The sequence below is a fragment of the Corapipo altera genome, unplaced genomic scaffold (genome assembly GCF_003945725.1).
Source record: "Corapipo altera isolate COAL_440 unplaced genomic scaffold, ASM394572v1 0, whole genome shotgun sequence".
In the NCBI taxonomy this organism is placed as follows: Eukaryota; Metazoa; Chordata; class Aves; order Passeriformes; family Pipridae; genus Corapipo; species Corapipo altera.
The window spans coordinates 1,740,667-1,757,892 of NW_020884872.1; the positions used below are offsets into that span (position 1 = coordinate 1,740,667).

Consider the following 17,226-nt stretch of genomic DNA (forward strand, 5'->3'; position numbering starts at 1 on the left):
TTCTACTCCTACTGAAGGTTTTCTTGCTTAAGTTGGAATATGTGGGTTCTTTTTTGAGCACAGATGTATTTTAGCAGATATTTGTTAGGCATTTGATGAAAACTGACTTGGTACAGTTAATTCCCTGCAGAAGCACTGACAGTTGTGCTGTTTAGGAGGGAAAAAAGAAGAATATGGTCAAACATGGGCCTGGTCTGAGATCACGGTTTGACACATAGTGTTGTAAGAAGCAAAAGAAAAACAGAGGCTCCACTGCAGACAGGATTTATATCTAATTGTTCCAACCTTGTTTCCTCCTGAAGTTGAGTCAGTGCTGCTGCACTTTTGTGGCAGAAGCGAAATCTGAACCTTTGGGAGCCACTTTTTTTTTTTGCTGTGAAAGGGGGCGTCTGATCTCCCTTACCCTGTCAGCTGCCGCTTTTTCCAGTGGCTCCCTGAAAAGCTGACAGCCAGGGAGCTTCAAAGCAAGGGAGGATCTGCTCAGCATCATTGTCTCCCATCCATCCAAAGGCAATGCCAAATATGACATCTGGCAACCGGGTTGGATGCGAGGGCTATTCCACATCACATCCACGGGAGCGCCTGCCAAGAGCGCCGTGGGCCAAAGACATTTTTCTCCATGGAAAATAACTTCTTTGGGAGAGATCAGAGATTGGAAGACGATCATGCCAAGCCATCAAAGCTCTGAAAAGGCACGTAGCAGATACAAGTGCCTGCAAATCAGATGTTTCTGCCTCAGAATCTGGTTTTGAAGCTTCTTCCATTTTTTTTCTTTTTTTTTTTTTCCCCCAGCTGGCCTAGTCATCAGAAAAGAAGCTCGTTTCAGTGAAGGCAACCATATTCTTAGTGAAGGAAGTTTCCTTTGTACACTCAAATGGATAAATTGCTACTGTGGATACCACAGGACCCACTTTTCCTTCAGTTTGTGCTGTTGGCCAGCCTGTGCTCTCTGTGGGAGGCTCAGTGCTATTAATCATGTCCAAACTCAGGGAATTAGGAAGAACACTGAGAAAACCCATGAAAAAGCTCAGGTTGATCTACCTCCTGAGAGAAATAAATGATATTTTTGCAAAGTGTACTTCACTAGAGTCAAAGAGGTCTGGAAGATCATGTTGTCTTATCTTTGGTTTTGGAGGGAGAATAACAGAGAACATCAGCCCATGCCTTGGATGACTTGCAAGTAGGATTTAGACCAGGACACAGCACAGATATTGAGTTAATCTAAAAAGTGTCTTTCTCATGAGCATGGAGAGTATTAAGATCTGTTGTATCTTTGCTTTGTTTGACACAGAGGGATAAAAAAGAGGGAGAAGGACTTTTTATATGGGCAGATAATGACAGAACAAGGGGAAACGGTTTTAAAGTGAAGAGGGCAGGGTTGGATTAGATATTGAGAAGAAATCCTTCCCTGTGAGGGTGGGGAGGCCCTGGCACAGGTTGCCCAGAGAAGCTGTGGCTGCCTCTGGATCCCTGGAAGTGTCCAAGGCCAGGTTGGACAGGGCTTGGAGCAACCTGGGCCAGTGGAAGGTGTCCCTGCCCATGGCAGGGGGTGGCACTGGTTGATCTTTAAGGTCCCTTCCAACCCAAACCATCCATGATTCTATGATACAGAACCTTAAGTGTGCAGTGTATCCACCTTACCTGACACAGCTGAGTTGCTCTGGCACAAGAGTGGTCTGAAAAGCATCCTGAAGTCATGCACTGACTTCAGTGACCATAAAGTGTTTATACCCATAGAATCACAGAATCACCAAGGTTGGAAGAAACCTTCAGGATCATCCAGTGCCACCCTCACCCAGCACCACCACAGTCACCCCTAATCCATGGCCCCAAGGGCCACATCCAGGCACATCTGGAACACTTCCAGAGATGTGCAGGATGTGAGGGATCCCTGTGCACCTGCCAGGGCAGGTTCTCTGGCAACTGCACACGTGGAAGCGACCCCGGGGTTGCTGCCCTTCCACAGCAACACAAAGCAGCTACTCAGCTTTCTGTAAACCTCTGTACCAAAAGCTCCCCAGGAGGAGTCCCAGGATGTCCCAGGGCATTTTCAGGTTTTTGCCTGCAAAGGAAGACAAAAACAGATTTAAGTCCAGTAACTCTTCTGGATGTGAGCAGACAAAAAGGTCCGTGGTCTTGCAGTGCACACACGACTTAAAATCATGTGACAGAATCACAGAATATCCTGAGCTGGAAGGACCCCCAAGGATCATCCAGTCCAAACCCTGGCCCTGACCAGGACACCCCAACAATCCTCCCTGTCCCTCAGAGCGTTGTCCAAACCCTCCTGGAGCTCTGGCAGCCTTGGGTCTGTGCCCACTGCCCTGGGGAGCCTGGGCAGTGCCCAGCACCCTCTGGGGGAAGAACCTGGTGCTGAGATCCACCCTGAGCCTGCCCTGTCCCAGCTCCAGCCCTTCCCTGGGTCCTGTCCCTGCTCACACCAAGCAGGGATTAGGGCCTGACTCGCTCCTCTCTCTCTGCTCTGACTCCACAAACGTGCTGACAACTTCAGTGGAAGCCTGCAAACAATTAACCAGACTTTTACCTTCTTCCTCGAGAAAAGAGATGAAAACCACATTTGGGAGACAGGATAGAACAGAATGGATTGTATCCTGCACATCTCCCAAGTATGCAAATTACTTATTGGAGCCAAAAAGGCGGCCATGAGCCCAGCAGAACCTGAGATTACAGAAAGGAAGATAACAAGACAGGGGCCAACTGGTTGCTGTGTTGCTCCAGCTTCTTCCAAGTTCTCTTGGGCTGTGAAAATGGAAAAGGACAACATTTTGTTCAGAGATTAGAGAAGAGCCATAAAGTGAGAATACTCCACACTGCAGTAAGGAGACAAACCCATCGCTCCTGGGGAAGTCAAAACCGGAATATCAGATTAGTTACACCAGATTAATTACATGTCAGTAGTTCTCAGCATCTACATTTATTCACAGTAAAAATACCAAATGTAGAGTTAAAATCAGTGTCACTACACAGGTGAAATTTCCAAGTTATACTCAAGCACGTGGCTGAATCTTGGTTTGATTTGTGATCTAAAAAGGCCATTTTTCAACAGCTGCTGAGTATTTCAGTTCAGTTCAGCATGTACTTCTTGGTAAAAAATATATCCATGGAAACGAAAAAGAATAACTTGAAAGGTTATTGTTTCTAGGAGGGTGGTGCGTTGATCAAGAAGAAATTGGAACCAGATTTCTGTATAAATTCTGGTGTTAATTATGTGGTGCAACTCCCTCTGAAATTAATAGAGTTCTGCATATAAAAAAAAAAGGGGGACAATTGAGCTGTTTCTGCTTCCTCTGTTATACATGAAGGCTTTGCCAGTCTACTACAGCACAGGGAATATTTAATTATTAGAGGCTACAGTTACATCACCAACCACTACAGGGGAACTCCAAAAACCTTTAGGATGTTGAATAAAATTCTTAGAAAAACAGCAAATCCCTTTTACAAAAGGCACTTAAGTGTCCAGGGCTTTCAGTGAAGGCAACACAAAATAGAGTTTAGGTTTAACTTGAGAAATTTACTCAGGGCCTTGTTTTTCCTTTAACATAAAACTTCCAAATATGCCTCGGAGGAGTAGTTTAAATGACAATGTTGCAACCTTCATTTATAATGTTATATAATAATATATATAAAAACAATAATAGATAAAAATATATAATATATATATAATATAATTATAAATTGTTATATATAATTGTATATTATAGATATAATATTAATATATATATTGTTACATGATAGTATCTTAAAAGCAGAAATACAGCATTACTCAAGGGGCATTTAGGTTGCTTTTCTGTAGATGTTTTTAATACCTGATATCAGTCTTATGTGACACAATCCAGATATCACATATACCACAAAGAGGTATCACAAATTAGACACTGACACATCACCTTCTAATATCTACCTAGATATTACATATACCACGAATAGATATCATGAATTAGATGTTCTCCTCACAAGGATAAGTGTCCAGTACACTCCCACAGTGACAGGAAGAATAAATTCTGTTTTACTCTAACCATGGGATCATTGATATGTAATAATGTCACCCAGCCTTTGGTAAATCCTTTGATTAATCTCTGCAAAGAACTTCCTTAAGGTCAAGATTTTTGACAGGTCACATTTCCAAGGTTTAATTTCCCAGATTTAACTATATTAATACTGTCAATGATACAATTATTCAGTCAAGCAAATAAATGGGCATTTCACATGGAAAAGCTTTCAGGATGGTTCAACTCTTCTGAAGAGGTTGGGTGGTTTGGTTTTTTTTAACTTTCCAGCACTGTCTTAAAGAGATTTATCCAAAGCCACTGAGGCGAATGGGAATGTCTCTGATGTCTTCATTGGGACCTGGATCTGGCCCAAACCAAATGGGTATTAAAGTTCAGGCATAAAGTGTTGAGTTTGACTCTTACAGGGGTTGTGGTCAGTAACTAATGTGTTTTCTCTTTCCTGCAAGTCCCCATATCCAACAGGAGATACAGCCAAGATGCTCTCCCCGACAACTTCACGAGCTGCACCGCGCCCATGGCAGGCAGCAGGTACAAAGAAGAGATTTATGATTCCACCATCATGAAACACAACAAAATAGAACCCAGGATCCAGCCACCTCCCCACCTCATTAAAGAGGAGAACAAGTTGGCCTTCAACAGAGACCTCCAAGAAAAAATGAGCATTAACGAAAGTTCTTTTTCAAACTCCATTGCCAGCTCCCTGCTGCCAAAATCGGAATGTTTCCAGTCCAAAGCTATAGGACAACTAAGTCACCTCCTGCCAATGCCCTCGGTGTATGAGCAAACAAGAAGGATTTGTGTGAAAGAACCCAAGTATGGGCACATTGGTCACCACCCTGCAAACCTGGAGGAACTGGACGGCGAGGAGAGAATGACTGTAAAGCTCGACCACGACTCCGAGAGCGAGCGTGTGATGGATGTGAGACCCTCGGGACAAGTCCCCTTTGTGCTCCTGAATTACCACCACGTTCTGGCCAAACACGGCGCGTTCCAAACCTCGTCCTGCACGGCCACGGGCCACGTAGGGGAAAGCTATGGATACAATTCCGAGGAAGTAAATACGTTTATTTACAAAAACCAAAGCCCCTCCTCGGCTTCTTCTCCAGAAACCCACAAGGAATCTGCACTACCCCATTATATCGGAACTTCTGTAATAATTGCCAACGGGAGGTGACGGTAACAGAGGAGTATTTGCGTTTAATTAAGAAGCCAAACTGTAATGATTCGCCAAAAAAAAAAAAAAAAGCATGAGAAAACATGGTTACATTTACTGAGAGCAGCTGAGGGTCGGTGAGGGACAGGCTCGTGTGACAGTGGTCAGGAAAAACCCCCTCCATCCAGCTTCCCGTGCTTCGTTGTCCCAGACTGAGCTCTGGTGCCAGTGGGAAGACACGTTACAGATCTTATTTTTGTTATTTTATAGTGTGCAACAAAAAGAAATGATAGGTGTTATATACAGAGATTTATATGAAGAACATTTTTTTTTTTCCTTAACCCCCTCCTTCTCAAAATACATTCAAGATTTTTTTTTTTTATCATTAACTATACACTCTAGTTTAGGGGTTTTTTTGGACAAATTGTGTGAAAACTTTACATCAGCTTTCCACCCCACACCCTGACAAATGAACTTTTTTGAGAGATTGGTGATTTTTAGTGGCCACAATACAGCTGTACTAACCAAACAGAACCTGTGTTTGGGAAAAAAAAAAAAAAAGCTTATTTATTAATTATCCACAATGTTTTAAACTAAATAAATCAAACCTAAATTTGATTTATTTAACCTAGATTTCACTGTTCTGAGATTGTTACCACCACCATTCATCTTGACAAGGGACAATACAACAAATTAATACATATTACAGGGTTACAGGTCTTGTCATGGCAAATTGGGACAAATTACGTAGCAGGAACTAACAACTATTCCCCATAAAGTGTTGTAATAAGAAAAAGAAACTTCTCAATCTTGTGTTTCACTGGGAATTCTGGGAGAACTGTGCAGATTTTAACCCCAGCTACTCAAAAATGCATCTCAATAACAGCACCAGAAATGTTTTCCTTATAGTCAAGAGAATAAAGAACGTTTATGCTTTATTTTAAACTTGCCAGAATTGTGAACTTTGAAACAGTTCAGCTTTCAACACACTGAACTTCCTTAAGGATAAATCTTGTTGTCAGCACAAAGGTAGGACTGGGGTCTGACTGACTCGTGCACTTCACAAATCCCAAATTGCACAAACGCTCCCATTTTGTCCAGCCCGTTAGGAAGAGATTTTCACCCCCTTTATTTTCACTTCTTTCTATAGTTTACAAACGAGGAGACATGTGGGTTTGTGTGTGTTTAATTGACAACAGTCAGTCCAGTGTGGTTTTGAACCACTTCCCAAACTTCCTCAGTTCTTTTCTTGATAAAACAACGAACGACTCCCTATACAAGAGCCGTAAAAAACAACAACAAATGTTGCTGTAGATCCGAGTCAGCTTTGCTTTTTAGCCCAATTCAAGGCTAATTCAGACTTTTCAAAGTCTCTCTCTTATCTCTCTAAAGAGACCTTCACTGAAGGAAACAACCTGGTCTAGTGGAAGGTGTCCCTGCCCATGGCAGGGGGTGGAACTGGGTGATCTTTAAGGTCCCTTCCAACCCAAACCATTCTGTGATTCTATTGCTGCACATAAAGGATGGAGAACATCTAATTTTTTAAAGGTTTTAGTCCCTTATGGTTCTACCTGACAAGGTGCAATCCACGAGCAAGAGTTTTTTCCATATTGCACCAGCCACATAAGTATTTTCTCAAAGGATCTCAGAATGGTTTGGGTTGGAAGAGATTTTAAAAATCATCCTGTTCCAAGCCCCTGCCACAGACAGTGAACCTTCCACCAGAATACAACAATAAAGTCACTTCCTTCTAGGTATGGATATTTATTGCCACGAGTACACAACAAATACTTTTAAATCATAGGTCTGAAAACAATTTTCAGTATTTGCATTGCTTAAAAATTAAAAGGTTAATAGAGAAGGCTTTACTATAAAGTGATGTTCACTTGGGAGCTCTCAGTTGTCTGATGTTTTCAGTTGCATGAAAATTATACTTCATGCTAAATATAACAAAAAATACCTAATCAGTGATTACCAGTACAGTGACTTAAAACCAAAACCAAAAGCAGAACCAAACCAGTATAACTCAGTGTAACTGTGCTCCTTGGTTTGTTTAATGCTGGAGAAGTTGCAAGTCTCCAGAAAAGCTGTAAAAATGTAAATTACTATCACTCTGACTTTATAAATCGAAGGGATGAGACACAAGCTGGTTTTACAGTGGCTGTGATTAAGAGCCTTCCCAGCCAGTGGTGCTGATAAACGACCCCAACTCCTTAAAAGATGCAATTATGCAAATGTTAATTTTGGTAAATTGAACCCATGCCCTAGAAAGGAGGAACTGGCATTGTTTGCATCATTAAAAAGAAACCTGATGCACAACTCTCACACTGCACTTGGTACCTCATTAATGGCATTGCTGCACCCAAAATCTGCTGCATTTTTGCCGTTCTTCCGAGTCCTTCTCACTATAAAAACACAGTTTTGGGAACGTGCAAATTAGGCTTTGGTTAAAAAACACCATTGATGTTTCTCAGCAAAACACCACAAAATATTTCTCCAGCCTCTACCCTGTCATTCACACTTCCAGGCTTTATTCAGGGAGCCTGAGCAGAGGAGGTGTTCCATCATTCTCCCCCAGATGTTTTATGGGACGCGACACTCGGGCACCGGAACTTTCCCCTATTAGGCAATAACGAACCAATTACACATTCACAGATGATAATAGGGGGGAAGGTTTTTAGGAAAGACCTGTGGTTACAAAAGCAAACGTGTGGAATGTTTTTTTCCTGCCATTCCAAAACCAGAAAACAGCGTTTTTGTGTTCACAGCTGGGACAGGAGTCAATTATATCGAGAGAAAAATACGACTTTTAATCAGTTAAACTACAGATGTTCTCAACACACTCAAGGTGCAGAACAGGGCACAGCCACCACAGTGGCAGTGGTTTTAATAATGGGAAAAAATTATGACACTGAAGTGGAGTGTGAATTGGAATATATTATGAAAAACCACCTCATTTCTCCCTTTGAGCCACTGCAGACGCCTTTGTCATGAGGCTTCACAGGATTTTAACCCTTGGGGGGGGTTCAGATCTGGTAAGAAAATGATATGGAGAGTGAGAGAGGGAATATTCCATCAAAATCAAGGAATCATAGAACAGTTTGGGATGGAAGGGAATTTAAGGATCATCCACTTCCAACCCCCATGGACAGGGAACCTTCCACCAGACCAGTGTAAAGTCGGAAAAGTCAATCCCACATGAAGTTTTTACCCTCTTAATTGAAAGAGTGCAATGTAAATAAGGTGATAAGGGAACAGACTCATCTCCAGGTCTCTGCAGCCCTGTGATTTGAAAAAGGGTATAAAAGTAATTTAAGGGAATTAAGCACAGTGGATGTAAAATTGGAGAATATATCGCTGAAAGTGCAAACGAACGGGAAATCTGCCAGAATTTCTGTAAAAATCTCAAAACAGGACACAAATGGTTTTATCAACACTTCAGTCACGCTTCAAAAATAACACAGAGAAAATATTATTATTCCATTTCTTTTCCTGAACTTTAGATTTTCCTTTTTTTTTTTTTTTTTTTAATATGACGCAGGTAAAAAGCTATTTGGCAAGTGTAGGTGAAGAAGCACGCAAACCAAACAACCTATTAATGCTCAGAATTATATATGTATTCCCTAAAAAAAATGTAAAGCATTTTTGCTTATTTATTATGTAAAACAAAACCGTTAAAATGTTAATAAAAATCCTGTAGCCAAAGGAAAATCGAGCTGGAGTCCTCTTTTTCTTTTTAACCGCAAAACACGGGGTTTCACAAATAGTGGTGCATATTTGAAAATTTATTCCCATCGTGGTTTATATTTGACAATTAACGTACTATAAAATACAAAGATTTTTTTTTAATTTAAATTTATTGTATTTTAGCCATGTTGTGTTTCAAAGGAAGACACTTGAGGGACTGCAAATAACACAGAATCACTAATGAGCTACTCAAGCACGACATCAGTTTGCAATTCTTCCCTGCAGTTCTCTTTTCTCCATCATTTTTTGACCTCTGGTCCTTCCTCAGCCCAGATTTAATTTCTTTGGTGTCTGATCAGGGCAGTGCATCACTGCTGCCACTTACACATGCAAATGCTTTTATTAAACCAGTCGCCCCCAGGAATCAGCTCTTTGCAGCACAATGACACATTTTTTTATACATATAAAGCTCCTGCATGTTCCAAAGGAGTTGCACAGAGTAATTTTTTAAACTGCTGATGTAGCTGAATCAGGAAAAAGCAGAGAAATAAATTTTTGTACAATGAAGCAGCAGCATAAAGGATTAAATGTTTTAATATTATTTCCAGGTAATAGCCCCTTGATTTGTTGGATATATTTAAAAAATAAAAAAGCTCTGAAGTCTTATAAACCTTTTACTAGAAGCGAGATGTGCTGCTCGAGCTCTTAAATGTTAAGCACATTATTACTTTTTCAAACCTTTGGAAGCAGCTTTGTTGCTGACTGGGCACAACCTGCTCGCCTCCCTCTGAACACACACACGTGCCAACACGCCCAGCAGAAGTTTTCCTATCAATAAACAACCTCCACAAATGTTTTCACGATGAGAAACGTTATAACAGAGTCCAGGAGGGGGGAAAAAAAAATGAAGTCACAGAAATATGGACGTCGTAATAAATGGGGTTTTTTTGAAAGCACTTCATCAAGAAAATAGTTTAAGATATGACATCAGCCCCGCAATGGAAGAGGTGTTTTACTAATCCAGACAGTTGAACGAAATGAAACATTTTCAGTGCATTACTCCTGGGTCTGGAGTTGTCTGATTCTCTCCATACCGATGTCCAGAGACACTCTGCACCACATTTGTCTGAGAACAAGAATAACAACCATTTTCCTACAAAAATGTTGTGGCTTTCTGGGCGTGCCAAGTTTGGCACAGGAGGAGTCAGACTCCCGCCTGGGCTTCCCATCTACCTGACAGAGGCTCCTGGGCTTCTCCACAGCTCCTCACAAGGACCTTACTCCAGGAATTCTCCCTGTCTTTGGTTCTTCTGAAGGGGAAGCAACCAAACCCTTCATCCAAAGTCCAGGCAGTTTCCTCAAGAACTACAGGTAAGTTTTAGACACCAGAACAGACCACTAAAGAGGCCAAGTGATATTCCCAGAGCACCCAACCTGTGCTCTGGCACATCCAGACTCAAAAGATCTTGCTTGTGGAAAGGAAGTTCAATGCTAAGTGTCTTCCTAAGGCAAAAAGTTTTGGAATAACCTTAAAACTCAAAGTAAGAATAGAACCAGCTCACCATTAAGGCAGCCAGAAAAGAATCCAAAAAGGAACAACAGCAACCAGGAAATGCTGCAGCATTTTGCTCTTAAAAAATCCCTCAGCCACTGAAGGTTTGCAAGTCCATTCTTCCCTTCACACAGGAACATGTTTTATCCTTTCCCCCCGTCATTCTTTGCCCCTTGTGAAGGGAGAACATGTTTTAAGGAAGCCATGCAAGCATGACCTGGTTGTTAAATCTCTACAGGCACTTCTCACTCTTCCTGGAACACAAGCAAAATTCAAGGTGCTTCCCACATGCACATCCTGCAGTGCCAAAGCCAAAGCAGAGACAGTGTTTTAGCTACAAATATCAGATTAAGGTAAAGTTTTGTAAACCTGTGTGGTTGGAAAACCAGTACCAGAGCTCTGCTTTCCCCAGCTGACATTGCTCACAAACTGCTTGAAGGAAAAAGCAGAAAATGAGTGAAGATGCACAAGATGTGAGTGTGTATGTGAACACACACACACTTTTTATGTATGTTCATATATGTTGTTTCTTCTTTTTTATTTAAACTGTATTAAGTCAGACTCGAGTTTCAGCTAATTACAACATTCATCAATATTTAATTCTGAAATAAAGGTAATTGCCAGAAAATTCTCAGCCTAAAGCAGTTTTGAAAGCCTCTGGTGGGAAAAAAGCAAAACCTGGTGTTGTTGTGCATCATTTTAATTATGCCCATTAACAGCTGTCTGCACTCCACTGGACAGTTCCAGGTAATACTGGTGTGCAGCCTCACATGATCTGGATCATGGGGGAAAACAAACCAGCAGGGACACAGGACAAATCTACTGTGATGTGGAGCATAAAATCCTAAATGTAACAGGGACAACTTAATTTCTTGCACTTGCTGCCAAGCCACCGAAACCCTAATATGTGAGGATTGGTCAAAATTACCATTACAGACCAGTTTCCTGATTTTAAGACTTCTTGGCTTTGTAACTGAAACAATCTCCTAACATGTTCAGGTTGTTTATGAGGTGAACTTTAACCCCAAACCCCCGTTTCTGGCGTGTAGGCCGCAATTTCCTTTGTGGAAACCAATTTGGCTGATCCACCTCCAGCAGGGACGAGGGAATGGAACGAGCAGCGCTGCCTACTTGAGGAAATGAGGCTTGAGGAAACATCACACCTAGGAGACAAACTTATTTTGCACAGAGTTGCCTGAAGAGCTGCGGTGGCCAAGTCTTGGTGTGAAGGCCCAGGAGAAAAACCTGCCGAGCCGCCGCCGTCGCACGGAAACTCCCACAGGGATGCTCCAGGATGCTTCCCAGTCATGAGCAAGGTGTTACACCCCCACCTGGAACTGGGCAGGCAGCCCCCAAAAGGAGCTACTTTCAGGTCAGCTCCTGCTTTTAATGGTTAGCAGCAAACCCAGATGCTCTGCTTTGGGAAAGGAGGTGACCACAGAAGCTGTGGAAGAGAATTCAGACACAGGTGGATGGTATGTTTTCTCTTTCTCACTGGAGTAGTTGTTTGCAGCAGGGAATCTCTTATTTATTCACTTCACTGAGATCACAATATAACTATCAAATTTTAAACTAATCAGAGGTTCCCTCTCCTGACTGGGATTACACAATAACCTTGGTGAGACACTACTCCAGTGGGTTTTTCTCACAGGGGCTAAATCCTCTTGGAAAACTATGATTCAAAGGACACATCAGATGATTTACTCAGATCCAATTACCTAAGAAGAGCAGAGTGCCAGGAATTTGGATAACCAACCACAGTTCTTAAGTGCTGATGGAATACTCTCCAAAAAACTCAAGGCAGCCACTAGAGTTGTAGACCTGAGACCAAAGCACAGGTTGGTAAATTGTTGCACAGGTCCACATGGAGAAGAACCAAATCAGTAAGGATCTCCACTTAGACCTGAAGTTAAGCACAGTGATAATCCCAGTAAGTCAGAAATATATGATGTTCCAGCTGTTTTTAGTGCAGACAACACATAAACCAGAATGTAGTTTAAAAAAACAGAGTAAAAAAAAAAAAAGTAAACGTTGTCCTGCACTTTGCTAAAGTACAATAAAAACAGAGAGACACAAAAAGGAACTATTCAGCCACTTCAGTTTCTCCAATACAGTGTGCAAGTGAAGAGAAAGTTCTGTTCATTGTAAAGGGTTCCTTTGCAACCAGACTCCTCAAAAAGAATAGACACTTACAAAGAATGGCAACGTCGGTGTGTTTAAAAGTTAATACAAAAGAATAAAGGCCTTCAGCTATGAGATCACCATCTCTTTTTGAACTGTTGAAGTTATCCACTTCAAAAACCAAAGACAGCAGAAAATCAGAAGGGAAAAAAAAATCAAGCTGCCAACTCCCCTTCCCACCTCTGAGCGAGTTTAGCTGACGGTGCCAAACACTAAAGAGTCTTCCCTGGTGCTGTGAGCTCAGGGGACAGTTAATGCTTTGGGACTATCAGGTTTCTCAGCATGTCAAAGGAGTTGCCATCTGGGTGCACAGAATCGATCCCTTTGCCTTCTTGGTGGACTTGCAGGTATCCATAGTCGTCTATCCCGACGATCCAGGCGGTCGGCCCGTCCTCGCTGTGCAGACGGACCTGCTTCCCGCTGGGAACAGGGAGAACCAGGCTGTCAGTGATGGATGGTGGGCACTGCACAATTCAAAACACCTCAGAGGACTAATCATAGAATGAATGACAGAATGGATTGGGATCTTAGAGATCATCCCATTCCAAACCCCTGCCACGGGCAGGGACACCTTCTACCACACCAGGTTGCTCAGAGCTCCATCCAGCCTGGCCTTGGATGCTTCCAGGGATCCAGGGGCAGCCACAGTTTCTCTGGGCAACATGTGCCAGGGCCTCCCCACCCTCACAGGGAAGGCTTCACCCTCCAGCAGATTATTTTTATTTCCGACTTCACTGGTTCTTTACAGAAAATGATTTTCAGCAGCATTTTCTATCTGCTTTAATTTCCTTTTGTGGAATGAACAGAGTTGGAGTTAATCCAAACAGTCTATTTTTTTTATAGAAGCACAGCAGCTTCATCAATCTCAAAACAAATAATTTTCAACTCCCTTTGTTTGGAGATGATACAAGTAAAATACCTGGGAGCATTCTTTAACTCATGCTAGTCCGTTGATTTTTGGGGTGCTACTTTTATTCTCCCTTAAAAATGTACATCCTGCTTGGGAGTGTATTTTAATTAATTTACTTGTATTAAAGGAAATTTAGTAGATAAAGTAGAAAAAGAAAAAATATGCAGGAGTTCTTCTACCAACTTGCTTAAAAGAAAGTCTGAGAAGAACATAATTCTTACCTGTGTACCCAGTACTTGTAGTAACGGGGAAGAATTCCATTGGGTCCCTTCTCCTGAAAAATATCTATGAGCCTCTCCAGCACAGTGACAGTCCTTGCAATGAGACAGTCTGTAGTTAAAGGTTTCAGCTTTGTCCCCTCTTCCTTATTAAACTTTGTGATGAGATCATTGATGCATATGGTGGGGTTGCTGTTATTCACATTAAATCCAAAGCCTGAAGAAGACAAACGAGAAGGATCAAAGGGATGAACACTTTGTTACCACCAGGGTCACTACTTTATTCAGCTACTCAATACAATTATCCCTAGGGATGTTTCCCGTAGCTGTTTTTTTTCAGCCTCTTACACCTTTAAGTCTTCTTACTCTTGTAGTTCCAGTTCTCAGTTCAGATTTTACTTGTTCCTTGCCCTCAAAATGCTCTTTAGAATTACAGAAGCGAATCCAGCACAGTCTTTCAACACCACACCATCCTATCAAGGAGGGGTGGGAAGATGGTAACTGGCACCTTGGTTACAGTAACATCAAAGTGAGAAATTCTTTCATGTCATCAGCCAACTCACAGTGAACCCCTCTGAGATGGAGTTTCATCTTTCAGTCTAAAACATAATTCAGAGACCTCTGTGTTTACTACAGTTGGCTGACTGCATTTTCTGAAAACCAAACCTTTTTCACTCAGCTGATAAGCCTTGTTTGGCTTGCTCTGGGAAACCCAGAAGATTTAACTTTAACTTTGTAAGACTCCAGTTTGCTTAATCTATCTCACCACAGCATATCCTTTAGAAGCCTCAAGTGTCTCGCTGAGATTTCTCCAGCTGGAATAATGTTGGCAGAACGCCTTTCTTGTTTAAATATGGCTCTTGGGGCCTTTTCTGCTGCCTGCTGGAACAGGCTTCGAGGGATGTAGAGAAATATATTGTATTACCTGTTTATTTTTTTCTCCTAATAATTTGGGTTTTTTTCTCTCCTCAGACATTTGGGATAAAACCCACTGTCTGTCAATCAGTTTTAGACACGATGCTCCTCCGTCTGCAAGAAGGTGCAGATGGTCCTGTTTTGTAAATTTGCAATAAATGAGACCACTCATATATGGAAGTAATTTGTGTTCACTGTGAGGAGAAGGATCTCTTCAGTTAAAAGGAGTTTTTGATTTTTAACTAGTTCAGAGAATGCACACAAACAGGGCCCAGTGATACCAGCACCAACACACTGATCCCGTGGAAATGAGCTGAAATGTATTATTGGAAAGAGATAAAGGAAAATGAACTGGAAAATACTTTGTGCCATAGCAGCAAATCCCAACTCAGCTGTTTCCACTCAACTACAGCACGAGGGAAGAGAGTGCCCATGGTCCTTAGGCTGTGATTGCTGTTGTGAGGGGGCATCACGGGGTTTTGGGGTCCATGAGCAGGTCAGGCTTCAACCACTGCTCAGCAACTCAAAAACTGAGACACAAGAGACACCTTGAGGTGACAAGCTCAGCTGAGGCACAAGCACCTGGGGATAAACACAGTGGCAAAACACAACCAGCTAGTTTGAGGCACATGAGGCACTCAGGGCCCTTGGGGGCGTCTCCGCAGTGTCCAAGCGAGAAGAGCGAAAAATAACCATTCAGCACCGACCAGCAGTGTGCTGATGTGGCTGATATAACTTCCAGTGCTCGAGCCATCAGCATCTGTGCACTGTTTGGACATGCCTTAGCTGAGGCAGAGGCAGACAGAGGAGTGTCTGCAGGTCACGCACGTTGGCCGTCCCTTGCATTCCACTTGTGCTTGGCTGCCTGCGCCTGCTCCCAGTCTGGCCCTCGCATTCATGGAGTATATTCTTCTGCACAACTCTCCTTCCAGAAAGTCCTGCCACCCTTAAAGTTCTTGATTTTTAATTTTCTAATTAAAAAAAAAAAATGGTTTGTTTTGTTTTGTTTTTTTTTAAACCAGATTTAAAAGTACGAACGTGAAGCGCGTCCTCTGCGAGGCCTTGAGTGCCGGTACAGCTGTGAAGGTAGGTTTGTCTTTGGCCTTGTTCTTCTGAGGTAATGCTCAGACAAGTGAAGATTTGAAGAGCTTTGATTTTTATCATTTTCCTCACGTGTGGGATATTCTTCATGAATGCCACGGAAAAAGTGAGTTCAATGACTCAGTGAGTCTCTGCACTGGGTGACAAGGTGGGGATCGGGCACAAGGTTGGACTTGATAGTCTTGGAGATCTTTTCCAACCTCAATGATTCAGTGATTCTCTCTAGGTAAGGAATCTACATGACTGTAGAAAAGGGATGATGCATCTGGTTTACCTTTCCTGTGGTGGAAGTTGGATCTACCACCACTACTAACATAAGAACTTAGATACCATGAATCTCCCCAGCTGCTCTCAATGACATATCACTGAAGTGATGGAAAAGCTCCTTGGATTCATATGTAGCAACTAAGTTTTAATTTTAGAAGCTTCTAGGTGAAAGTAAAGTGATGAACAGGTATATCTTCTGTCTATACCCCCCCCCAAGATAACTCCTATGGATATGAGAGAGAACAGATGCAGAAGGTTTGAATTTGAATTTAATGGTTTGGTGTTTAGGGTAAGAAATAAAAGGTCCAAACCAAATATTTGCATAAGAGATATTCGATATAATGAAATATTTTTTGATCCATTTCTGCTTTTCCTCTGTTAACCAGAACAGGCTCTAGAAAAACATGGAAGCAATAAATGATTAATGGGGCATAGAGAGACTTCTTAAGTGTCTTGGTGTAACTTTCATTCTGTTCATGTGGATTATTTACAAAATGAGGATATAATTGAATAGAAAGTGTAATGCCTACAGAAGGAGGTGATCACTTCAACTGTTTTGCTTGTTTGCACCTCTAAAATTACAGCAGCTTGACAAAAACCACAGATATCACGACCACACTCCCTTTCCAAGACATTTTCCTTATGTTACATTCAAATACAACCCAAATGTTACCATCTTCTTTAACCTTTTAGACTTGCTAAGGAATTTTTCAGACATAGCAAAGACAATTATTTTTGGAACCAGGACCTGGAGCGCTGCTGGCAGGTTTCTAAGCATGTCTGACAGATCTGTGATGCTGCTGGTGAGGGGAAAAACTTCCTTAGCAAACAGCAGGATGATTATCAGACTTGAGATTATAAAAACATCTCAATGGTTAAAAAAATGAAAACATTACTATGTGTATGTAGCTCTCTCTCTCCTGATTTAAAAGGCATGTTCTTTATTTAACTATCTGTCATGTTATAAAAATAAGCAAATAGGAAAAAAAAGGATACAGTTTTTAGCATATTCTACTAGTTTTGCAATAAATCAAGGACAATTTCCCTCTGTCCTGTAATGCTCTTTCTTTGAACTCTACTACATCAGCCCAAATGCTTGTATTTATGTTTTCCTTGTCAAGCATATGGAATTATTAAGAAGAATGAAAATATTTACTTTTTCTACTTCCTTTTGATATAATATTGTGTTTTATTTCCTAATGCCTGCTGTC

At 41.7% G+C, this 17,226-nt stretch overlaps 2 protein-coding genes across 3 annotated transcripts in view; one reads left to right on the forward strand and one right to left on the reverse strand.

Moving 5' to 3' along the window:
• SIM2 (SIM bHLH transcription factor 2) overlaps positions 1–5,307 on the forward strand; it is a 54,649-nt gene extending 49,342 nt beyond the window's left edge. The window contains exon 11 of the mRNA XM_027634789.1: positions 4,478–5,307. Within this exon, the coding sequence (XP_027490590.1) occupies positions 4,478–5,205 (728 nt within the window). The 3' untranslated portion in view covers positions 5,206–5,307. The remainder of the gene's footprint in view (positions 1–4,477) is intronic.
• Positions 5,308–6,320: 1,013 nt separating this feature from the next.
• The window catches only part of HLCS (holocarboxylase synthetase), a 113,313-nt gene continuing 102,407 nt past the window's right edge, over positions 6,321–17,226 (reverse strand). For both annotated transcript variants that reach the window (XM_027634770.1, XM_027634777.1), the window contains exons 10-11: positions 13,736–13,949; positions 6,321–13,024 (exon numbers count right to left, since the gene is read on the reverse strand). In XM_027634770.1, the coding sequence (XP_027490571.1) occupies positions 12,856–13,024; positions 13,736–13,949 (383 nt within the window). In that variant the 3' untranslated portion in view covers positions 6,321–12,855. The remainder of the gene's footprint in view (positions 13,025–13,735; positions 13,950–17,226) is intronic.